Genomic DNA, 26,494 nt, shown 5'->3' on the forward strand with positions numbered 1-26,494 from the left:
TCAGAGATCTTGTCATACATGAATTGGTTACATGTCCTTTATTAAAATAAGAGTCACATTTTATTTTAGATTTTTTTGGTAATACTAAGCTTAAAAAGTTAATGTTACAAGGGCAGTATGTGTTATGTGGAATCCATAAAAGGAGTAAATAGAGGAATAAGAGAAGGTATATGGATACTTCTTGACATTTACTTTCTTTTATGCTTTGTCATGTGCTACATTACCTTTGTTTCACAAATTCTCAGGATGTATCTTTTAGTAACAATCTCTTCTACAGGTCTGTCTGTAAGAAGTGTTTGCTGGAGAGGAGACCATATACTTGTTGGGACACAAGACAGTGAAATTTTTGAAATTGTGGTGCATGAGCGTAATAAGCCTTTCCTGATAATGCAGGGGCACTGTGAAGGAGAGCTCTGGGCTTTGGCTGTCCATCCTACAAAACCTCTAGCAATGACTGGAAGTGATGATCGATCAGTCAGGTTAAATATTGTTTGTTTGTTTAACTGTACAGTTTTATACAAAGAGCTCATTTTGTAGATAACCTGATAAAAACGTAGATATTTAAAAAATGTGGCATTGATCCAGTAAAGTTACACATTAAATTAGTGTAACTTAATCTCCAGTAATAAAATATAGTTGAAATGTATATTTCACAAAAAATGAAGTGTACAAAACCTGAACAAATTTAATTTAGGCTAACATTAAGCTCTCATACGCAAGTATTCTATGTTTCCTTTTAAGGAGTTACAGGTTACAATGAAAAATTGGCATTTTTGTTAAGTATCTTTACTATAACGTGGTTAAGCAAAAAAGCAGTTAAATTATGACTATTGAAATAATGCTCTAGAATTCTAGATATGTCTTGTAAGTGATAGCTGTTCTAATGTATCTTGTAGTAAAAACTTACATGTTATCTAGTTATAACTAGTTTATTGATAATGACTTGTTAATAGGAAAGAATGTCTTTTAACCAAGAATTTTTCTTGGCTAAAATAATTAGCAAAATATTGGAATTTTCAGAGTGGCTGTTCCTGGTATGTATTATCAGATGTTGTTATTTTTATATTCAGAAAGCTAAACAAAATTAATCTGCGCCTTCATTTTCTTGTTGATATTTTCTCTATATTTTAAATATAGAAAGTTCTTTGCTGTATGCAAAATTCGTGCTTTTGTCTAGTATTTTCCTTATGGAAATATTAAAAATATAAAAATATTTCCTTATGGAAAATATTAAAAATGCTTCTAAAATAGGACACTATCATATTCAGTGTTCTGCAGAAATTACAAGCTTCATGCTATCTGTAGCACGGCTACAAACCACTCATTACATTTGTATTTATTGCTTTATTTTAGAATTTGGAGTTTAATAGACCATGCTCTGATTGCCCGGTGCAATATGGAGGAGCCCATTCGTTGTGCTGCAGTTAGCACTGATGGAATCCATCTGGCGCTTGGAATGAAGGATGGCTCTTTCACTGTGCTTCGAGTCAGGTACGTCACAAAAATTAGATACACCATTAACTCTTTCAAGCATAGTGTCTAGTTGTTTTTATAAACTGTTTGTACATTGACACTGTATTGACCATACATGAGATGGCTTACATTGCTGTTTTAAATTACTGATCTTGGGGTGCTCAGATTTTTTAAATGTGTGTGCTACATGTGTTCACGTTGTCCATAACACATTTGAAAAAGTGTACAGGTATGTTTGTAAAGAATGGCAGTGTTCTAGGAAGTGCTTTATTTTAGGTTTTAGCTTTACTAATTATTCTTGAATTACTAAAACATAAATTTTCATTAATCCCTAAATTGTTTCCATGTGTTGTGATGCTGCTGTCAGCGCATCATGCATGCAAAATCATTGTGCCTTGTTCCTACAATCCCAGAGTTTTAAAGGGAAAATGAGATTCGTGTCTCATGTCAGTGAAGTTTTCTTCCGCGAATGAATAAAGATCTAGTAATCTACTTGATTAACTTTTTTGTGGACCCAATTTGAAGAGTTCCTTTTGTTCACTCTTCCTCAGCCCAGTGCAGCATCTTTTTGTGTCACTGTTCCCTTCTCTTTTTTGGCCATGAAGCTCTACTGAACTCTAAAACCAGCAATTTTGTGTTTGCATATATGATAGTAAAGTTCACTTCATGATTTTATCTGTTTTTTAAAACTGGGAACATTACAGATTGATAAGGCTCTTCTATACTTATGACATGCTTTCTTTTATACTACAGAGATATGACTGAGGTTGTTCATATCAAAGACAGGAAAGAAGCTATTCATGAACTGAAATATTCACCAGATGGGAATTTTCTGGCTGTTGGCTCCAATGACAGCTCTGTGGATATATATGGTGTTGTTCAGCGATACAAGAAAGTTGGGGAATGTATTGGATCTTTAAGTTTCATCACCCATATGGATTGGTCTTCAGACAGTAAATACTTGCAGACTAATGATGGCAATGGAAAGAGACTTTTTTACAGAATGCCAAGTAAGATTCTGAGTTGCCTTTATGATATCTGTTACTTGTTACAGAAAGAACATATAGTAGTTTGGTAAGAACAGCCATGTATACGTTCTGGTTCAAAGCATTGGGTTACAGAATTTTTTTTCATAAGTTCTTATGAATATCTGCTATATTTGAATAAGTACGGTATTTTCTGACAAAGCTATTTAAATATTTTTATGTGTTTACTCTTTATAATGTATGTTTTCAAGGTAGAGATGCTGGCTTATGATTTATTTCTGAAAACTAGATCTTTTTTCCCACCTTTTTAGAAAAACAACAACAACAAAAGAAAAAAAACACGAACAAAACCCCCATAAAACCCCCCAAAAACAAACAAAAAAAACACAAAACCAAACAACCCACTGCATTCAAATTAAGTTTTGCATTAGCTTAATAGCTTTGTTCTTACTGAGTTTGCATATTAAATGGATTTCAATCTGTACTGTGTGTTTTTAAAATGTTTGGAAAAGTCAGTATGTTGTGTCTTGGAAGAGTCATCTGATATTCTAGAACTATTCTTGCGGTAGAACTGAGGAATTTAACTTTAAAAGAGCTTTTACAGTGAGAAATTTGTAGCAGAATCAGAATGCATATTAACTTGGAAGTATAATGGGTTAAGGTAACTAGAGAAAATAAAGAGTACCTGATGTAAGGATGCCAGAATGCAGGAATAACTCACTGGAAACAAAAGAAATATTGAAGTGGAATATATATATGATTCAATCATGCAACCTTCAAAATGAATAAAAATATCAAAATTAATTTTACTGATAATGCAAATTCAAATGTGTCTTTTTTTATGGCAGGTGACTATTAGAGAAAATTAGTATATTACATAATACTGAAATATAATTTTCAGCCTCTGTTTGTGGCAACCTCATTATTGTAAGTATTTTCAAGAGAACACTGTTTGAAAACTTGACTGAACTGTCCCATACTCTTGAAACAGTTTTCATCAAGACAAGTTCCCTCTGAAGTCCTGATTACAGTATGTCAAAGGCAGTGTTTGTCACAAGTTTTGACTTGTTTTTTCTGTGTATATACTTTTTACATAATATCATTCTATATTTTTCCTACTCACTGTGTTTGTAGAATTTATCTATTACCATCATCATTTACTATAGACTCCTTTCATTTGCTATACAATGCTTACAGTTTGCGCTGTGCATTATTTATAGTTCTATGGACACAGTATTTACTTATCCTAAATGAGCTTTTAGTTTGACACAGTTCTTAAAGTCTTACATGAAACTTTGTGGGACTGGAACAATCTTATTACAGGTAGATCTGATGTTAAAGAATGTTAAGGATCTAAGTATAAAGTTGGTGTTTTCAGTAATTCACAGTGGAGTTCTTTTTGCTCTAAGTAATCCAGGTTTCTAAAGCAGTTCAGCAACACGATTTTCCCAAGCTTTCTTAGACTGGCTACATGCATTTTTTTTATAAACATTTAAAAATAACACAGCCTTAAGCAGATTACCAAGAAAAAATAGAAGCTGTAAATTACCGAACTCATGATCTTCTGTTGTCTTGAGAAGCCTTACTGCTGATGCTGTCCTAGAGAATATCAGGACAGTTTTAGAAGTCAGGTTTGAATTCGGTCTCACTTGGTTTTGTTTTCCGAAGAGTGATAAATCTTACACTCTTTAAAATTACATAAGTGGATATTAAAAAAAATTGCTCTTTTTTGTTCTTAGGTGGAAAAGAAGTAACAAGCAAGGAGGAATTAAAAGGTGTTCAGTGGGCATCATGGACCTGTGTTTCTGGCCTTGAAGTTAATGGAATCTGGCCCAAATATTCAGATATAAATGATATTAATTCTGTGGATGCAAATTTTATTGGGCAAGTTATGGTCACAGCTGATGATTATGGAATAGTAAAGCTCTTTCGATACCCATGTCTAAGAAAAGGTAGTACTTTTAAGTTCAATTACAAATATATATTTTAGAATTTTGGTTATTCAAGAAAAAGGTTTTAGAAAACTGTGTTTAAAAAGTATATAAATGACCAATATTTATTCTTAGAGGTTTAGTTTGAGTTCAGAGGTGGAAAAAAATAATAGGCTTGTGTATTGACAGCTGTAATACTAGCACTACTTGTGTTTTGAACCAAATACCTAAAAAATTGCTGAAAAAATAGCTTTTTTTTTTTTCCTAATAACAGAATATCATGAGGTGATGCAGTATATACCCTTCTGTGGTATACATACCTAAGTATTTCACCTTGGACTTCAAGTATTTTTCTTCCTTTCTCTGGATCAGTGATGGAGATTTAGGCTAGGAACTAGAAAAAATAACTTTACTAAATGATTAGAGGCAATACATATGTGAACAGCAAATTGATCCTGTAATCAGAATATGCCACTGAATATCATTTGAAGTTTAAGAACTTTTCTGAGACATTTTCCTCAAATTTTTGCTAGTAATAAGGAGAAATCACATGTGAAATTTTTAAAACTGAAGCTTAAATCAAGCAATATAATTTTCAAGTTCAGTGTTGAGGACTGAGAGAACAGAGGAGGAATGTATGTTGTTTTAGACAGGAAAGGCTAAAGACACCATTCAAGTTGAACTGTAACGAATTATCAGTAGCAGAGATCTCTGTCTTAAGCTGGTGATGTGGTGATAATCAGAGAAAGCCTGTGAAATGTTCTCTAGATTGTAAGAAGAGTCCCCTTAACCTAAAAAGTTTGCCTGGGGACTAGATCTAATGTCTAAGTTCTGAAAGGGGAAACAAAAAGTTGCCCCGGTGTATCACTGCAGTTTGCAGCATTGCATGTTTAATGCTGGCTACAGCCACATGATCTTTGTGATGGCTCTTACGATATGTCTTCAAGCAGTGTGTGCTTGAAGAAATTACTTTTATTTTTTTCTTTTTTTTTTAATGAATGGTATGAAGAGTTTTTTCAACTCTTTTTGTGAAAAGTAAAAACCATTTCATTTTAATCTTTCCAGTTTTAAAGTGATAAGGCTTTTACTGATACCTAAGGTAATTGAAAAATACGTTTTTGCAAGCAGTCTTCTGTCATTTTGAAGAAGTTGGAATTTGATCCCTTTTTATCCCCTGTTTTTTCACTAAAAATATAAAAACAAAGAAAAGGCACAAGGATCTGAATAATGGAGTACTGTTAGGAACTTCTTTTTAGTAAGTGATCCAGTGATTGTAATGTAATTATGTACTAGTCAATGAAAACATTAACTTGATGGAGTTCTGTTACTACTCCTGTTATTAATGGTGTGAGGATATGAATTACTAGAAGTGCATAGTGCTCAAATTCTACAAAAAATGGGAACCAGTGCTACAAGCACACATACTGGGGACACTTTCACAGAGCCAAATAGACATAATTTAACATTTAAATAACTGCATGTTTTCACTATAGAAACAGTAATTGACAAAATCCTGGTTTGTAAAAAAATATAAGATTAATATAACAAAGTTTTAAGAAAATTTTCCTTTAGTATACCTCATACAGCACTATCTCATGATTTCTGTCTTTCTGTTTGACTTGTTGAAGATATTATGTCCTGGAATCCAAATTTAAAAATTTTTCTTAAAGACATTAAATTTGGAAATATTGCAAAAAGTTGCTGCTATTTTTAATTAAAATATCACTTGGAATATTTTAATTAAACTGTTACTTTTCGTAAGGGTTTCTTGATGTCTTTTCTTAAGGGGCTTCTGAAATATTTATTCCATGTGCTTTGACAGATATTTTCATTCTTCTTCTAGGAGCAAAGTTTAAAAAATATCTTGGTCATTCTGCTCATGTGACAAATGTCAGATGGTCACACGATCACCAGTGGGTTGTTTCCATTGGGGGGGCTGATCATTCTGTCTTTCAGTGGAAGTTTGTCCCTGACCGGAAGTTGAAGGATTCTCTTCATATAGCTCCCCAGGGTAAGTCATTTATTTAAAAAAAAAAAAAAAAACCAAACAGAAAGACCCCCAAAACACCAAAGGTAGGAGGAGGGGAGACTAAAATGGAAGTAAAATTCTTTGGTGGAAGTACAGAAAGAGATATTCAGAATTGCCACCTGAGAACATTGACTAATGCTTGCCTGTACCCTGTATGTGCAGTTTATCAAGATTCTGGGGGAAAAATAAAAATAACCCCCGTGTTACCTGTGCACAGGGAAAATGCAAAAGGTTGGATCATAGGTACAACTTCATGAATTCTGTATGTATTATCCTTTACTAAGTTGACAACAACTGGATGCTAAGATGTTACTGGAAAAAAAAAGTTGATTAAAATTTTGAACTATTTAGATGATAATTTAAGCATTGTAGTTGATTTGTTTAATATGAAGATGTATCAGTGCAGACCCAGCTACTGGGTAAATGAATGCTGTTTCAGTGCTGGCCTTGTGTCGTGGTTTAAACCCAGTCAGGTAACTCGTTCACTCACTTCCCCCCTTCTTTCCCTCCCCCTACTCCCGGAGGGATGGAGAGGAGAATCGAAAAGAATGCAACTCCCACGGGTTGAGATAAGAACAGTTTAGTAACTAAGGTATAACACAAATCACTACTGCTACCACCAATAATAACAATGATAAAGGAAATAACAAGGGAAGAGAATACATCATCTCACCACCAGCCGATCGATAACTTGCCCCCCCCAGCCCGACCAAGCTCTGACCCATACCTCCTCCAGCCCTGCAGACTCCCAGCCCTTCTGGGTAACTCTCAGTTACATCCTGGGCATGACGTGCTGTGGTATGGAATACCTCTTTGGTCAGTTTGGGTCAGGTGTCCTGTCTCTGCTTCCTCCTGGCTTCCCCTCCTCCCTGGCAGAGCATGAGGCTCACAAAGTCCTTGGCCAAACCAAAACATCCTTGTTATCAGCTCTGTTCCCGAGCTGAAAGTCAAAACACAGCACTACACCAGCTACTAAGAAGGAGAAAAAATGACTGCTACTGCTGAACCCAGGACACCTTGTCAGTACCAAATGCAGAAAGAAGCTATAGTTTTCTTCATCTCTTTAATGTAGCCTCTGAAAACCCTGTTTGATTTTTTTATGGTATGAATCGGTTTTCAGTTAACTTTTCTAATTAGCTAATGCATCCTAAGATAAAATATCTATATAGAAAGTGTTTAGATTTCTTGTCTATAGATGTATAACCTTACTTCTGGCTATCCGATGCTAAGTGCAGCATACATCTGTTTTGTCACACTATTGATAATTGTCCTGATAATGGGCTTTCTAAAGGTGCTCTGCTGCTTTTATCAGTAGCTATATTGGGTTTCTCTGGATCGCTGATGAAAAAATTACTTTTTATTGCATATTTCTAGAAACATTTCTTACTGAGTGGTGATTCTGTCTTTGCAATTACATTTTGAGATCTTTTAAAATAATTTGTGTTCTAGACTAACTTTATGTCTGGTTGCTTAATCAATAAATGTGCAACATTCACTCAAAGGTTGAAGAAAGATCCAAATATATTACAATTTATCAGCCAGGACATTCTTTTCAGTTTCTGTTGGAATGAAATTCTGTGCTATAACATTATCTGGCTTTCCCCAGGTGTAATGCAGAAACATTAAATGACTACTCTTTCTCCATAGTCATGGAAAATTTTACCACTTCCTTTCCACATATGATTTTTTCTTTTTTCCCTGTAATGTACCTGGAGAATTGCTACTTAGATGAATGGCTCACTTAACCATGTTTCTCTTTGGAGTCCTTTACTTCTCTTCTTACCTTTCTGCAAGTCTTATTTTCTGCTTTATACTCATTAGTTCATTCTCTTATTTCTTCCTTTCCACCTCACATTAATGTCAATGAAATAATTTTAAGGAATAAAACTAAGTCACTCCCAAACCCTCCCAAAATTACCATACTTACAAATTGTCTTATTTCTACTAAACTTCTCTAATTTCAGAGGAACTGATTCTTTCAGCCTGTTAATTATTAGCAATTTATGTGTAGTTAATGTAGGCATTGAATATCAAATCAGAAACATTAAGCAGTTACTTTAAACACTTTCTTGTTTGTAATTTAGGTTGTTTCATTTTCTGTTTTTTTTTTTTTTTTTGGTGGCAGAGAGTTTGGTTGATTCTAATAGTGATGACTCAGATTCAGATCAGTCTGATGTTCCAGAGCTGGACTCTGAAATTGAACAAGAGACACAGATCACCTATCGTCGACAGGTAAACATTCTGGTTTTGATGGTAGTTGGAATGCTTCCCAGGGCTCAAGTTGGTCTTTTATGAATACCTGTTGAAGTCTGAAAACTGGAGAGACTAAAGTCTGAGCAGGAACTGACCAAAACTGTTAGAATTGTTATTATCTGATGTATTCAAAATCTGAAGACACAATAGATGAAATATAAAAAAGTACATGTATTCTTAACATGTTCTGATAGAGTTTTGGTTGTAATTTTAAAACAAGTTACACTGTGCAATAACCAGCTACAGTTCTTGGGGGATTTTTTACAATTATGTCAATATTTCATTTATATGGATGATTACCGTGGCTGAATTCTCAGAAATATATGTTTCTCATGAATCTTTTAATTTATTGTGTGCTCTTTCTTAAAGGTTTACAAAGAAGATCTACCTCAACTTAAAGAGCAATGCAAAGAAAAAAGAAAAAGTGCAGCTTCTAAGAGACGAGAGCGAGCTCCGGGGAACAGTATAAGATTGCATTTTGTTCATGGGTATGAAAACTAGGATTCTTTAAAATACGCAAGCAGACTGTGTTTTGTAGGTTGGTGATCATTTAAGAATCTGATGAAAGACTTTTAAGTCAGTTGCATTGTGATTTATGTAAAAATAAATTTTCACTAATTTAATAGAAACCTTTGATGCCAAAGTAGACGAATTTTAAGTGTGAATTCTGAATTGAATTTGCACTGAAACTTTAGCTGATACTTATTATTTGAATAGAGGTGACTATAGTATTTGGCTATTACATAATTTTCAGCATTTGGAAAGTAATAGTTCTCTTTGGTGTATTATTTTGGAAGCCTGGTGTAGTTGAAGATGGCTGGGTTCTGTACTAAATGTTGTTTCTATTGCTATTTTATTAAAAAAAAAACAAACAAAAAAAAAACAAACCAAAATCTGTTTGTACCTAATCTGAAACAATTCACACGTTTCTGTGGTAGTTTAGTAATTAAGTTTAATTCTTACCAGGTCCTACAAGTGTGTTAAAATTCAGTTTCATTCTCTTTTTAGGGCTGATTTAAGTACCAAAATGACTTGCAGATGCGTCCTTTAAGTTCTATGATTTCATCTTTAGGGTTGGTAGTCTCCCATAACTCTTTGTAAGTGAAGACTTTCTCATCAGAACAAAGATGTGGTGTCTTAAAGCAAAATGGCAGTAGATGTTACTAAATTAGAATAATGAAATAATGGAATATAAATTCCCTTGATACAAAACATACTCAAAGCCTTGATTAAATTAAGGCACTGGAAATCGGGTAATACTGTTTTCCTCTCAAGAAGGTGCCTCTTTGCGGGAATACAACTTCTTGTTAGGGATAAGTAAATGCACAGATAAGTTACTGGTACTGTCTTTCTTTATGATGATACTTAATTTTAGAAGGGCTCCGTATGAAATGCTTAACAAATTAATTGGCTAAGGATAGTTAATTTTTCATCTCAGCAGTTTTGTCTGTAAAGGACATGGAGTCTGAAGAATAGCTTTGGAAATAATGACAACTCGGAAGCTTGTTACAGAATTGGGGTCTTCTATTTCTATTTTGATGCTCCAGAATTCTCAGTTGAAGATTTTTATATTGGTGTAGAAAATGCATTAAGGTGGGTAGCTCTATATAGTCTTTAAAATTTGGTCTAGGAATCGAACCAAATGATCCTGAAGAGGATGTAGCAGAAGCAAGGGCCCTGGATCTTTGGGATTATTGTTATTTCCTTCACAACAGAAGTGAAGCTTGACCAGAATATCCAGGAATGACCAGAAGTAGAATGTCCAGTTGAGTTCTGTCTGGTTACCCAATGGGCATCAAGGAAACTAATGAAGAATCCATGCTGAACAACAGATTTTTCTCAATGTCCAGGCTGTTAACTTTAAAGTGACCCACATCCAAGTGAGTAATAGGTGTATTCTCTAATTCAGGAAGTCTGCTTTGCTTCATCTTTCTTTAGCTGCAATGGAAATGTCTTGGATGTTCCTTGAAAGTGTGCAAAGTGGTGCTTTTTTGAACTAGGGGTATAGGAAGCTCTTTTTCCTTTGTTTTTGGGCATGTTGGTTATGTTTTGATTTTATCGACTGCCTTGAAATATGAACTTTTAAAAATCTCTTCATATCCTGTAAGAAATCATTTAAACCTCTGCTTACTTCCCATTCTGGGAAGGGATAAAAATAATAATTCTGAGTATGTGAGCCAGCCACTGACTAATACAGATGAGACAGCAACTTCTATTAACAGTTTAATCTCTAAGTGCATCTTTCTCTAAGAGGTCTGATGCAGTCATCATCATCAGGGTTATTAAAGTGGTGTACTAGTTTGGCCTCTTTTTGACTATGCCTAAATTTTCTTTCTGCCATGTCTTTGACAGTGCTGGTGGTTCAGAAACATAAAAAGGATACTACTTTTGAGAGATATTCAGAGGAACCCCTTTCTCAGACTCAATGCTTACGGAAGTTTCTGCTGGCAGGGAATAAGGATGCAAATATACTATTATATTCATAGAAGTATATAATAAGAATAGTAGTCCTGTATTCTCTCAAAGCTATGAAGCTATTCTGCTGATCTCACAAGAATGATTTTTAATTATTCGCAGGTTTTAAACAAAATTTAGTTTGAGTTTCAGGATATTCATTGAACTGACCTTACCAAATAAGATGAAATTTGGTTATTTTTTCAAGGTGACATGGGATTTCTCATGCCCTTAAATGAGAGTCTTTACAACATCTTGCATGGATTCCTACCAAAGGGTTAAAATATATACAAACAGCATCTGAGGGGAGTAAGCTATGAGTGGGGCCTGTTGAGAAAAAACACTATTGTCATGCAAAAATATTTTAAAAGAAAATAATCTCTGCCTTTGTGCTAAAGACTGTGACCTCAACTATGTTTATTTGACATTTGGTTCTTCTGGAGATTTTTGGGGCGAGATTGCACTCCATTTATAAGTTTTCTACATATGCTTTGAAGAGTAACATGCAAATTTTGAAGCCCTTACAGAATCAAACTATAGACATTGAGGCTTTACCCAGAGTGGACTGTACTTGTGAAGTTGCCCCTTAGATGGCTTTAGATGCATAATTTGCAGCTGTGAGTAGGATCCAGCTTCAAGTTGAAGAAACAACTTCTGTGCCTGAAAGCAGGTGGTTTTATGTGTCTGTCTAAACTTATGTTGCAGTCTATGGAGATCCAGTCAGTGGTCAGCAAAGCATGAGGAGTGATTTGGCTCAAGTAAAGTAGAATGCTGACTGTTTCATCAGCTGAATAGCCCTGCAGGTTCCATGGACTATATTGTAACTATATGTAATACTGTTGATTAAAATATAGGTGTTAATATATCTAATGCACATGCGAACACCTGCATTTACATGTCTTAATCTCAAACTGAATCCAGTCCCTCCTTTACATGACCTAGGTAATGGCAAGAATTTTTTCCTACTAGCATTAGGAGGCTTTTTGTCTGAAAGTTACTGTCCTATTTACTTGAACTGGAGCAGGACTGATGGTTTCATAACCTGTTTCTGAAGACCACTTGGAAACAACTACTGTAGTGTTGTCATCAACAGAACGCAGTATTATCTTTATTGTGCCTTGTTATATATTATCCAGTAACTATGATGCAGAGCTTATTTAGTTTGTAGCTGCTAATTGAGTTGCCTTGTATTTTACTTCTGTGGTTTGTTTTCTGCATGCAAAGAAATTTTTCTCTTTTTTTTTTTCCTGAGATTAGCTAATAACCTTAGTTCTAAATTGGTTTCATAATAATGGAGATGTAAGTATTTTGGAACTCGGGGAATGATCTTCTACACTGAAAAATGTATCTCTGCTTGGACTAGGTAGCCCATCAATTCATTCTGGTGAAAAGTACCTATATAGTTAAGGAGTTAGTAAACTGGCATATGGGAATGACTAGATAGGTTTAACTGGGCTACAAAATGTATTTGTTTGTTCTGCTTGATATTTTGGCAACACAATGTTTTATTATAGTTGTAAATAGCTGATTGTACACCTTTCTTAATAATGGAAGAAATGAACTAAAATCTCTACTTCTTATCATAAAAAGTATAGCCATGAGTACTAATAAGTATTTTCCTGCTTCCTTGATAGATTTTGGAGGTTTTGAGTAGCACAGTGATATATGGCATTAACATACTCAGTTCCACTATGCTTAGCTTAGGGTATATAGGCAACTGTTAGAACAAGAACTGGGAAAAGTCTGAATTTTTGGGTTACAGGTAGAAAGATCTGAGACCCTTTTTCTGTCCTAATGCTTTTTACTTTTATAGGCGACTTCTAAGCTTGTATGAAATTGCTCAATGTCCAGTATTTTTAAAGTATTATTTCTTTCACCATACATTTTTGGTGGCTGTCTTTCAAGATATTCTCATTCAGGGTGTATATTCAGCTGCTTTAAAAAAAAAAAAAGTTATTATTACTCTGCATTTGCAAAGGGAATCCAGTGTTTTTAACAGAGCACAGTCCAGAGTGAAGTACAGGAAAATGATGCCTAAGCAGCAACAGGTCCAAATATCTTCTTTGGCACTGTGCCCTCCCCCTCACTGAATGTTGTCATGTCCTTTAACTGCTGATGTTGCATACTGTGATAGGTTATTTTGGTTTTCTTTCTTCACAGCTACTGTAGGTCATTCTGTATTATGTCTCTTCAGAAACTAGTGGCTGGACATCAAAGAAGGTTGAGCCAGGCAGGGCAAGCAGGCAGCACTTTTGGTCAGGCAGAAATCAGCTTCAAAACACCCAGACATGCTGCTGCTAGAGGAAGTTGTTAGGGAAGGATATGGGTGGAGGGAGAGCGAAGTATGATTGAAGAGCCTACACTTGTATTGTGACTCTAAATTGTTAGTCACTTTTAAGAAGAGCAGGAAGCAAACATATAGCTGAGTATCAGACCTAACGGAGAGAGAAATTTTTTTAGAGACCTTGAAGGGACGGTAACTCAGGAAACACTTGAAAAGTTGCTGGACTGGTGCCAAACCTGATGTTAAGAGCCCGAGGGTGAGTACCAATGTAAACAGTGGGCTGGAGTGAGGTGTATTTAAAAGCTGTTATTTCTGTGCTATCACACTTTTTGCTGGTTTAAAAAGTTCATTAAACCATTTCAACTTGCTTGTTTATGATCTAATGAGATCCAGCTTTCGACTTTATAGTATTGGAGGCAATATGAAGCTGGGAGTGCTTGGTACACCGCATGGCTGTGCTGCATTGAGAGGGACCTGAACAGGCTAGAGAACTATGCAGGGAGAAATATTATGAACTTCCAAAAGGGGAAATGCAACATTCTGAATTTGGGAAGGAATGGACCTGGACTATCTGCTTTGTGAGGCGATTTTAGCAATTTTTCTCTAATAACATATGAGCTAAGTACCATTGAGAGTAGTGTAGGTGAGCAGACAGAAGGACAGGCTGTTCAAACCTGCTCTAGGTTTTCCAGTAATCACCTGCTGTGATATTTTGCAGTAATGCAAAGATCTAGTATTTGTATTGGTCTAGTATTGGTGCACTGTTTACACAAAGAAAGCTGTATATAATTTTATGAAAAATTTTCTACCTGTGTCATTTAAACCTTTTACATGTCTCATGCAGTAATTGTCTTAATGCTATCCCATTAATTTTGTGTATGATTACTTACTGGTATGTGTGCAAATGCATCTTCGTCTTGTGTGATAAAGACCTGCAGTGTTGCAAAAAGATCTGACATTCGTTTTCTTCTTTGAAATGATGCAATTCGTTCTGGTGAAACATGCTTTCAATTAAGCAAACCAATTCATATCATGAAAAGTATAGCAGACGTTTGGGATTTCTGTCAGTTTGCAGTTGCCAGTGCTGAAAGTTCAGTTATTTTGTTTGCCAAGAATGACTGACTTATGACTGACTTACTGTGGTCAGGGATTTTTCAGTTAGAAGCTGGGTTCAGAAATACTTGGGTAAAGCCTTATGATTCCTAAATAAAGATAACTTATGGCCAGTTCAAACACATTCATTTGTCATTCCCATCTTGTAAATGTAACTGTATATTTAGAAATGGAACCAGATTTTGCCTGCATCTTTGTAAAATAATTCTGAAATTTTAGTGAAGATCTGTAAGAACAGAAGAAGAAACAGAAAGAGGTTAGCTGGGGAATTAATAGCATAGGAACAGGATGTGTCAGGAGTATACGGAATACTGTTCATATCAGAGGAAAGGAAGGAATGGATTTAAGTTACACATTTTTAAATGTTATCTACCTTGACTGCCAAGGATCACATTGTTAAAAACACGAGTTTACAACTTGGTTGTTTAATGATTTTAGGTTTCTGACCCTCTGAAATTAATTCTGAAAGTAGGACCCTAGCCTTTTTGAAAATGCTACTACCATTGTTTCTTATGGGTTACTGAATTGTAATCATGCCTAAGAAGAAATGTATATATTGTGATAGTGCATGCAGACCTCAGTAGGGAATTGTCCTACTCATGCACTTGCTGTGTCAGTACAGAAAGGATACAGGATTTTCCTTCAAAACAAACTGATCTGGTAGAAAATTTATGTATTTATTTTGTATTAGTAAGTTTCCAGAAACTTTCAGTTTTATGAAATTTGGGTTGTCCACATTCTTACGGAAACTTTTTGCTGCCTGTTGTTCAAACAGTAAGAGATAGAAAATGTCCAAAGTACTAGTTTGGCTGTTTTTGTTTGATTACACATTGCATTCCCAAATTCTCCATGATGTCTGAAAAAGTGACTTGCTATTACTTTCTCTTCTAAAGTAGTTGTGGAGAGTTACTATTAAATAGCAGACACTTTCAAACTAATGCTAGTAGTACTGATGTCTGAATAGTAAGTGAAATTGATAAATTGGTGCTCCTTTAGGAAAATATGTTAATAATGTTGAAACACCAAAACAGCAATTGTTAAGTGATTGCATTTTCACATATGCAAAATGCATTTTGCATTATTTTATCTCAAAGTTTCAGTGTGTATCGTTATGTCCTTGAAAAACAAACTTTTTTTCTTTAGTTACAGAGGTTACGACTGCCGAAGCAATTTATTTTACACTCAGACGGGCGAAATTGTATACCATGTTGCAGCAGTGGGAGTGGTGTACAATCGACAGCAGAACACACAGCGCTTTTATCTAGGTCATGATGATGACATTCTTTGCCTTGCTATTCATCCCTTAAAGGACTATGTGGCAACAGGCCAGGTAGGATGCATGTTTATCTACAGTAAGAATCTGAAGTTGTTACTATTGAGTTTAGAAAAGCCTATTTTAAAGGAAGAAAGTCAAGTGTACATTTATTAAGGTGAAGGACTGCATTTAAGTTGCAGTTCTCTAACATGATTCCATCTGCTACATAAGGTGTTTTTTTCCCAGCTCTTCATATTAATTCTGATAAGAGCCTTTACTGGATAGGTTTTTGTGAATATCTGGTTTTTTTTTAACATCTTTTTTATTTAAGAATGGATTCATTTTTTATTTTTTTTCATTACATTGCTGCTTCATGATAACAGTGGAGGAAATGTGCAATAAAAATACAATTTTTTTAGTATCTTAGTTATGAAGTTAGTTATATATGCATTTGTATACTATTACATAACATGAAGTTAGCTGTTGTTACTACATTCTGGCATTTCAGTTTCATGTGTTCTGGTTTCGGTTATCACTTATAGCCAAACCATTTACTGTTTGTACATGCAAATCAGGTGTGTATGTTGCTAAAATATTTATAAGAAGTTCATTTTATCTTTCACGAGACAGTAATTTTAGGTATATCCTTTTCATTCATGTGTTCAGGCAAATACCTCTTCCCCTAAATGTTTATACACCAGGATGTGAAGGCTTGATTTGATGTTTCAGGGTTTTTAAGTTATTATTGCTGCTGTTGTTATATAAATTGGATAATATGTGAATTGAAGTCTTTAATAGGATTAAACTTTTGCTTATAATGCCCTTAATTTGTGTAAAAATATTTATGATTAACATAAATTTGCAGGTCAGTCTAGAGATTAAAGACCTAAATGTGAGAATTTATTCTGTTTAATTTTGGAGTGGTAACTAAAACTAAAAATATGCCTGAATTTGCTGTGGTTTAGAACACCTTATGCAATCAACAGGAAGATATACTGTGTTACATACTGGCTTATATAGGCACATTATATACTGTTGTTTACTACATTACCTGCAGAAATTAGTTAATGCAATAATCAAATTTCCCATGGAACACTGGTTCAGATTTTCCTGCTGGTGGATATTACAAAGAGCTTTGCAAACATCGCATGTTATGTTTGTGGCAAAACCAGAAACAGATCCTTTTTTCTTGAGTCCTGCCTCTGGTCTTAAACACAGGAAAGTGTTCTGGTTTTGCAGTCCTTTTTGTGTACTGAGGTGCAAAATCTTTGGAATAGCAAATAATCTTGTAAAGATTGACTAATAATGCTTGTATATAGTTGAAAAGAATAAGCTATGTTGCTTTTCTTACCATGTTCTAGTCACCTGCATTGGTGCCATTTTTGTGGATATTACTCCATAGGTATTGATGCTTTAAAAGCTGGCTTGTAGGCACTTGTAATGACAACAGAAAGCAGCAGGAGGTCACCTTGATTTCTCAAACACAGAGTAGCTTCCATACTAGCAATAAAAATAACCTTTTATTTTTAGTCAGGGAATGATTGATAGAGAATTGATGGAATAAGTATGCCACAGTGCAATCAATGAAGGGCTGCTTCCCCTTCTCTTCCCCCAAGCGGAGAGTGATTTACTTGTGATTAATGTGTCTGAGTTATTTGGAGGAAAGAAAGAGCCAACTGGGGAGTGGTATTTGTAAAGCAGGAGAAGGAATAACATACTGCTAGCCAGACAAAAGTAATATTGCAAAATTTTTATCTCTGTAAATTTTTTCAAATACTTTTTAAAGAATTATGCTTTTAAAATATTATGCATTTAAACAACTATGTGAAGTAACAGAGACATGAAAAAAAATTTCTTATAAATGTTTACTTTCAGGTTGGTCGAGATTCCTCAATACACATTTGGGATACAGAAACGATAAAACCACTCTCAGTATTAAAGGGCTATCACCAGTATGGTGTTTGTGCCGTTGATTTTTCAGGTAATAAGTATTTATTTATTTATTTATTTACAATTTTCTTTTTCTATATGAAAGCTAATCAGTTGCAATGAGCAATTGGGAATTCCTTTACATTGAAGATTTTGCATTAAAAGTTTTCTCCAATGATCAATGTCAAATGAGAAAGGCAGTGTTCATTGGTTACAAAAAGCTCCTGTGGAGTCTTGCACATCAGGAAATGCAAGAACAGGTTCTGTGTTATTTAATAGCTGAGTTGATCACTTTGGAATCTCTTTTGGTTGTATGAGGCAGGCGCACAGATCTTGAGTGTTATGTCTGCATTACAACTGTGTAAGCAAATTTATCACGTGTCCAGTTTTGAAGAATTTAAATCCTGCAAGCCAATTGGGTAGCACACTGGTAAATTCATAAAGTCCAGTTATGTAAGAGTTCTGAGCAGAAACCCAGCCTTTCTCTCCATCTTATACTAACAAGAGACTGTCAGTTACATCTTTAGAGATTTTTGCACCCCATACCCTGAATTCCTGTACCAGTGTTAAATTTCCTCTTTTCCACTGATTTCTGTTCACTCTTTAATGACTTGGACTTACTAGATAGGATCTCTAACCTCACACTGAAAACATGTGATCCCAAAGATGAGTAGTTCAGGGTCTTTGATGCTTCTTACCTTTGGTTCTTTTCAAGGTGTGAATCTGATTTCCCAAATTTTGTCATGGCTGTATAGCAATTTCAAAGATTGATACATGTCAGAAGTTGTTTATCATGAGAGAGCACAAATAACTTCTTTCTTGGACGTTAATGTGGGGTACATGTCAGAGCTTCTCAAAGACTTCACACTGTTACTAAGTTCAAGGATGTTTCATAAACTTCATGGCGCTGCTTTAATGCTTTCCTGTTTAAAAATGAACACGGATTTTCAAACTGAGCAGAAAATTCTCATAGTACAACCTGTGATTAAAATTTTTGTGCAGCTATGTCAGCAACCACCTAAGCAAAGGATTTGATAAAAACACAGAGGATCTAAGCACAATTTTTAGACAGGGTGACTTAAAGTCCTAAGCTCCATCCAACTGACCACTCAAGTTTAAAAGCAGACAGAAGTGCCTTTAAGCACATGTCCCATGGTTATTTACCTGTTTGTACATTCTTCTTATAATATTTATGAAGTTATAATATTCTTTATTATGGTTCCTTATTATTACAGCATAGTTATGTATCTACTCTCTTAATCATAAATTTATCTTTCTAGCGGATGGGAAACGATTGGCTTCTGTTGGAATAGATGACAATCACACTATTGTACTCTGGGATTGGAAGAAAGGAGAAAAGCTTTCAGCAGTAAGGTAGGAATGTAACTCCATTTTAAAATTTGTACCTAGATTTACCCTCAAATGACAGTAAAGAAAATATATTAATGGAAGAATAATAGTTCTCTAATAAATTAGCAGTTTCTGTCACTTCAGTGACAGAGCACAGCTTTAAGCATATTTAGCACAGATTTAAAACTGTCTTTGGAAGAAGAAACTTGACTCCCAGAGAGTCAACAAAAAATATTTCAGTGACAGCTCAACTGGTGAAGAAAGCAGACGTAGAAGGCAAAGTTTGTTTACTTTTGTTTGATGAGTTCTGAAATAATTTCATTAAAACTCACTCCATACACTTTTGTTGGCCTCTCAGAGATAGTAATGTTTGCTCTGCTTTTCAGAATCTTTTTCATCAGAGGTCCTGTCTGTCTTGAGATAGTAGTCTGTGGTGTTTTTTTCTCAGGTGTCTTTTCTTCAGTATTCTTTCATTTTCTTTTCTGAGTCCTGAGCAGCCTGATCCAACTTTGAAGTTAGCTTTGCTTTGAATGGGAAGTTGGATTAAATAACCTCCAAAGGTTAAATAATTTGGAAGGGTTTTTTTGCCTCTGCACAGAATATTTAATGTAATTTTAAGAAATGTAGTTGTAATGTACAAGATAAAAATCTTATTTCTGATGTTAAGTAAGGTTTTTGAAACCTTTGTCTTTGCTGTTTCTAAGGATCTGTTGCTTTAAATACAGCAGTAAAGTGAGCGGGTATTTCCCCACTCTGTCTGGATTTAGTATGTATGCGCTAAATATAGTTCTAGGCAGATTTGAAAAGGATTTATTTTTTGTTAGAAGCCCAGGTAGCTTGGGTTCTCTGAGGATGCTGATTTGGGCCTTTCAGTTGCCTCCTTTCCTAGTGCTTTTTTACTTTATTTTTTTTCTTGAATCCCCCTACTCTCTGAACACATCAATCTCACTAATTCCTTTTTTTTAATCAAAATTTAACCAGTTTATACTGGATTTAGTTTTTTGAGTGTTTTTCTTCCTACCTGCTCAGAAGAATTGAATAGAATTTTTGAGAGCAGCATATACACATTGAAGATTAAACTGTGAGTTTGGTAAGAAACTGTTTCATTCTTCTTATTACTAGTTCATTTAGAGGTCTGGAAATGACAGAGGTAAAAGATTATTGCTACTCTTGAACAGGGAGCAAAAATTAGGGATTAGAGGCTCTTCTGCATTTTATAGACAAAAAATCCTGACTAGTAAGCATTTCTTACTTTGCACAGATAGCAAACACATTTGAAAGCTGAGGATGTGTTTTTTGGTGGCTTTTGTTTGTTTGTTTTAGGGTTTGTTTTCTTTTTGGGGGGGGTGGTGTCCACACTATAGGACTGAAGCAAGGAGTTGATTTTACAGAAACATAGTAAGAAATCTAAAGCACACAACAGGTTTTAGTGTTTCTAGAAACAACTGAAATTTCCATTTAAAATTGATACAGCAGCATACGTTTTGTACTAACAAGAAAAATGGAAAAATAAATTAAAAGGTGAATGAGAATGGCAGTTTGTTTTCACTATGAAAGGCTTTTAAATAAGATTTGCAAATTTATATCTTTAAGCTTCATTATGAGCTGTCGGAGGTTGAAATGCTATATACCTAAACTTAGTGCAAATGTGTATTCTTTTGTAAAGAAAATGCCACCTGGTGGATTTCTGAAGTGACATAGTTAGTATCTTCGAAAAGTCAAGGGTAATGAAGATAGAGCAGGACTCAGTATGTGAATTCTCTGGCTTTCTTCTCATAATAAATTATTGTTAATGATTTGGAAGTAAATGTTAGCAAGATAGAAAAGGTATACATTATGGGACAAGAAAACCCAAATTACACCCCGAACCAAAACCTATTTAAGAATATTTTGCTTTGCATTTCAGGGGAAGTAAAGATAAAATTTTTGTTGTTAAGATTAACCCATATATGCCTGATAAATTGACTACTGTTGGAATTAAACACATGAAATTCTGGCGTAGAGCAGGTAAGGAAAACTTTCAGAATTAAGCATTTTCTATTACTTCAAGTATGAACATTGAGTCTCTTATAGTATGTTTTGTGTATTAAAGGCAAATGTTTTCTCCGGGTACTTCTCTGTTAGCTTTGGCCTAGTAGAAATTCATATTAATTGGCATTATGGCAGTAATGGGAATTCTTTTTAAGGTCAATTTGCCATGGATCTAGAACTATACAAGTAGAGAGGACCCTGAATTTACTGCTTTTGTTTCTTTTTATCTAATAATAATGTAGCATATCTGATACTGTTACATAGCTGCTCTAAAGTCGTAGAATAATTTGGAAGAAGGACCTTTAAAAGAGGTATATTGTAGAGAGGCACAAATATAAGTTAAATTTAAAGTTACAAAAATCCACATACAAGAATTCAGACAAAGTACTTGAAGAGGATACATGTGCCAATTGAGGCCTGTTTGTTTAGAATCCTTTGTTGAAGTCAAAAGTTAAAAGCCAAAGAAAAGCAGCTTGCTTTATCTGCTCAAAAATTTTTGAAGAGTGAAAAATACATTCCCTGATATTACTGTGAACTTCATTGTTTCAAACCTCAAAAAAGTATATGAAGACATACGTGCTATGGAAGACTAGCTTATCTGCTCAGAATGTTACAATTATTTATGCACATCAATTCACATGAGCCTGTGATAAAGATTAATTGTGGTAAGAAAACTCTGACTGGAAAAAAAGACACTAGTTTTCTCAGTTCTGGTTCCGACAGAAATTAATCAAGATTGCCTGAGATCAAGCTGTTGAAGTCTATATAAATAATTAATTGTAACTATTGTTCTTGCTATCTATAGAAAGAACAAATTGTGTCAGAATATTTAATGAATAAATTACTATAACTTCTGTAGAAAGAAATCTTAACTATGGTAAAAGCCTAGAGATGGTGATTTTTAAATCAAATGAATTTTTTTAAAATGCCTCTTTCCTCTTTGGCATTGCTCAATCAGCAGGAATCAAATTTATCTAATGCTACAGCCTGTCTGTAATTGCAATGGCACACTGGCAAGGCAGTTGCCTTGAAGCACACTTAGCAGTGTTTATGTGAGGAGTAGAGTATCAGTGCACCTTAATAAATGCCAAGTCTCTGAAGTCTGCACTAGAGCAGGTGCATTTGATGTGAAAAGTGACACCAAAGTATATGGTTTAGACTAAATTTTCATCAGAGCCCAGTGGTGGCAGAGGGGTTCAAAGACATTGCCTCTGTAATTATGAGAACAGTATGAAGTGTCATTTCCTGAGGGGCTTCTGTGTTATAACAGATGAAGTTTCTCTGATGTCTGTGAAAATAAAAATCTGATGTTCTAGCCAGAAGTTACTATGTTTTGTACTTATCAAATGATTTTCAATACTGTTTTTTAAAATTTGTAAAGCTGTATCATTTCTACTATCCAGAGGTCAGTACAGCAGACCTCTAAAATAAATTTCTCACTGAAAAGTTATCGTGAAAAGGGTGGGATATCAAGATTTAAACTTTTTTTTCCCCAAGTTAATTTCATTAGGAATTTCTGTGAACTGTGTGGGAGATATTAATGTTTTTGTTTAGATGAGAGTTTATAAATGAGCTTTCTCTTTGTATGTCTATATGTAGGTATATGCACATGTTCAGATCCAGGTTCAAGTAGTAAGTTAAAAATAATGCTCTTTTTTCTTGAAAGATGACAGTGCAAAAACTTTATTTTCTGAGAACTTGGGCTTAATTTTTTGGGGAGCAGGGGTGACCCAGGGGAAGAGGACTTGTTGCTTTGGGCAAGGTTGGAAAAGCCTTTGGAAAATAGTTCCAAGCAGACATGTGATATCTTGTTTTTGGTTTGAACCAGGTGGAGGACTAATTGGGAGAAAGGGCTGCATAGGTGCATTGGGAAGAACGGATACAATGATGTGTGCAGTGTATGGCTGGACTGAAGAGATGGCATTCTCTGGAACTTCCACGGGGGATGTGTGTATTTGGAGAGATGTGTTTCTCATAAAAACTGTCAAAGCACATGATGGTCCTGTGTTCAGCATGCACGCATTGGAAAAAGTAAATAAACTGCTCGTTGTTTTTTGATGTCTGGACCAAAAAAAAGTCTATGATGTTACGCCTTTCCCAGACTCAGGAATCCATGGCTGTATTTCCATTACAGAAAAGTCTTGTGAGGCCCACATTCAAAACAGTATTTTGCATGTCTCAAACCCTTGTGATTAAGTGACATTTTATTCGGTAATTTCCGTGACCTCTTGCTAAAGAAAAAATAGTGACTTATGAAAAGTAAAAGTACTTTTTGATTTAAGCATCCGTAAGTTTAATGGAATATGTGAGCTTGCAAGAGACAGGGAAGATCATATTCTTACTATTTTAATGGTGTAATTTTGTTCTACTAGTAGCAGCATTCAGTCTGCAAATCACTCTCTCCTGATCCTCAACATCTTTTGACTCAGGAAAGCCTTTAAGCATGTGCCCAAATGTGAATGGGTGTTCCAGTTAGATTACTTGTATGTTTGAAGTTATGTATATGTTTGTATCTTCCTAGGTTAGACTAAGTTACTTTACCTTCTAATATTTGAGTTTCAGTATAGCAGCTTTGTCCAAAGCGTATGTTATTCATTGCCAGAACTATGTGCTCCAAAGGAAAATACTAATGATTTCAGTATGAGGTATACATGTTGTTTCATTAAATAGCTATAAATAAATTTCAAGACAAACTGGCACAAATATGCATATATTTGAACAATTCAAGCACTAATCAAATTTTTGTGAGTGGCACTAAGTTTGGCTTGGAGCAATGAGGTGAAATGGCAAAGGGATTTTGAAGCTTTTTAGTTAGAAGATTTAGTTAGAAGATTTTTTGAAGCTTATTAGTTAGAACTTCCAAAGCCAGCCCATGTACCTGGACTGTACAGAGCTGTGCTGCTTTTGTCAGAAGAATTGAATCGTTTTGTTGCCCCAGTCATTTCTAACATCTGTAGTTCTGTGCATTTCAGTGTTGTATATAATTCATTTTCAGTATTGCAGAAATCATTGAAAAACTAAGGAAAGATAATGATTGATTGTATCTTGTGAGGTTTATTTATTTTTAATGATTATTATTTTATTTCCCCTAACCTCAGGGATTTGTTACTGGAGGAAAGGATGGGGTAGTAGCTCTCTGGGATGATACCTTTGAACGTTGTCTCAAAACCTATGCCATCAAAAGGGCTGCTTTGGCCCCTGGGTCTAAAGGTAACAGAGACTTTATTCTATTTAAAATACTTTTTTAGAAAACTTTGTGGAATTGCAAACTGTGGAGTTGCTTTCACCAGTTGGAAGAAATCTACATTTGACATAATGAATACTAAAAATTATTTTTTTAAAAGCTTGATTGATTCTAAATGAGTCAGTTTTCTGTTGGGAGGGAAATGGTATGTTACCGTGTCTTTGCGTGGGTGCAGATCATAATATTTACCTTATTATTTGATTAGTTGATCTTACCCCACCCAGGCGGTTCATTTTTAAGTAGCAACCAGAGTGACTATTATTTTTCTAATTGTGAATCATCTTGTCTGATCTTTCTTGTTTTGGAGGAGTAATGGAAAGGAGAATTGTGGTCAGTTTTGTAAGGCCTTAGTACATCTCTGTCTCAGTTTTCTGTAAATGCATATGTCTTTTGAAATTATTTAATAATTTAATATTTATTAAATTAAATATTTAATATTTAATAATTGTTTCTGTTTTTACCATTTATTCTTGATCTTGGTGCTAGCTTACAGTTTTCCCTATGTAACATTCAGGATAGCCTTCTCTCCCCCCCGCCCCCCCAGTTTACATTAGCTATTTTCCAATGTGTGTGGTTTGATTTTTCAAAAATCATCAATGGAAACACCCATTAACTAAAACATTCTACTACAGAGTATCTCATTCTCATATCTGTAAAATAAAAATCTAGCTCAGAAGGTACCATAAACACCAGCGGTATAGCAGTACAGTTGATAAGTTCACATACACAGTTTTTCGCAAAGGCTGCCAGTGAGTGAGGCTGAATAAACTTTGGAGATACTCAGTTGAGAAGAAAGATTAGTGTCAGTTGGGTAACTGCTAAATACTCCCAAATGAATCCAACATTTAAGTTCTTCCATGCAGGAATGATTTTACTTACTTAATACTGAGTATCTTCTTCTACAATGAGAATGTAATATGTGAAAAATCCACTTTAAGGGATGCTTGAAAGTCTTCTGTCTTCTAACATTCTAATGTTCTAGGTCTTCTCTTAGAAGATAATCCTTCTATACGTGCCATATCTTTAGGACATGGTCATATTTTAGTGGGCACAAAGAATGGTGAAATATTAGAGGTGGATAAAAGTGGACCAATAACTCTGCTGGTTCAGGTACGTGTTGAATTTCAGTCAATACTCCATACCACAAACACTGTTTTCTTTTTCAAGTAAAGACTGTTGTGAAATAGTAAGCATTTAAATTACTAATGAAGTTAGCATGTTACTATCACTTTATAGATTTATTTTTTTTTAATGCTAGGCTAAAACATTATGACTCTTTAATGAGCAAAATACATCACAGAATTTCATGTACTGATTTGTTCAACAAGTTCATCCTTCCAAACAGACAGAGATCATATTTCTGTTAAAACAAGTTGTATGAAACAGTGGATCCTTCACCAAAATCCTTGCTAGATTTTTCTTAGTACTTATTACTCTTTTTATTTTAAAAAGCTGTCTCTTTGAGGCCAATTTTTAGATTTTCTCTGTAATTATGTAAAAACATTTTCATTTTCTTTGCCATGCCAAACAGACCGTGTTTCTTAAGCCTGACTACAAAACAGATTTTTTTACATCGTATTGTGTGATTTTCTTTCACACTTAGATAAAAATCTGTGGATCTTTAATTCACACTTCTGAGCGTCCAATACACTATATAAAGAACTAGATTTTTTTTTTTTTTAAAGAAAAGATTAGAACAAAGGTAAAGAAAACACTGGATTGTAGAATTATAGAATAGTTCGGGTGGGAAGTGACCTTTAAAGGTCATCTTGTCCAATCTCCCCTGCACTTAGCAGTGGACATCTTCAACTAGATCAGGTTGCTCAGAACCCCGTCCAACCTGACCATGAATGTTCCATGGATGGGGCATCCACCACCTCTCTGGGCAAACTGTGTCAGTGTTTCACTGCCCTCATAGTATAAAATTTCTGCCTTATATCTAGTCTGAATCTATTCTTTTTTAATTTAAACCCATCACCCCTTGTCCTGTTGCAACAGAGCCTCTTAGAAGTCAGTCCCCATCTTATTTATAGGCTCCTTTATATACTGAAAGGCTGTAATAAAGTCTCCCCAGAGCCGCCTTCTCTCCAGGCTGAACAACTTTAACTCTTTCAGCCTTTATTCATGGGGGAGGTACTCCAGGCCTCTGATCATTTTTGTGG

The 26,494-nt window shown here is 34.8% G+C and overlaps 1 protein-coding gene across 5 annotated transcripts in view; it reads left to right on the plus strand.

Moving 5' to 3' along the window:
• Positions 1–26,494, plus strand: part of EML5 (EMAP like 5) — a 102,359-nt gene that overhangs the window by 35,672 nt on the left and 40,193 nt on the right. For all 5 annotated transcript variants that reach the window (XR_009968509.1, XM_062638736.1, XM_062638726.1 and 2 more), the window contains exons 7-20: positions 278–479; positions 1,354–1,491; positions 2,227–2,483; positions 4,199–4,411; positions 6,234–6,401; positions 8,545–8,651; positions 9,042–9,160; positions 15,667–15,853; positions 17,654–17,759; positions 18,988–19,081; positions 20,964–21,064; positions 22,917–23,119; positions 24,187–24,298; positions 25,315–25,442. Coding sequence is in view for 4 of the 5 variants with exons in the window: in XM_062638736.1 (XP_062494720.1) it covers positions 278–479; positions 1,354–1,491; positions 2,227–2,483; positions 4,199–4,411; positions 6,234–6,401; positions 8,545–8,651; positions 9,042–9,160; positions 15,667–15,853; positions 17,654–17,759; positions 18,988–19,081; positions 20,964–21,064; positions 22,917–23,119; positions 24,187–24,298; positions 25,315–25,442 (2,135 nt within the window). In the remaining variant the exon portion in view is untranslated. The remainder of the gene's footprint in view (positions 1–277; positions 480–1,353; positions 1,492–2,226; positions 2,484–4,198; positions 4,412–6,233; positions 6,402–8,544; positions 8,652–9,041; positions 9,161–15,666; positions 15,854–17,653; positions 17,760–18,987; positions 19,082–20,963; positions 21,065–22,916; positions 23,120–24,186; positions 24,299–25,314; positions 25,443–26,494) is intronic.

This window comes from Pezoporus occidentalis, unplaced genomic scaffold (assembly GCF_034315485.1).
Source record: "Pezoporus occidentalis ecotype Australia unplaced genomic scaffold, CSIRO_AGI_Poc_V1 ctg115, whole genome shotgun sequence".
Lineage (NCBI taxonomy): Eukaryota > Metazoa > Chordata > Aves > Psittaciformes > Psittacidae > Pezoporus > Pezoporus occidentalis.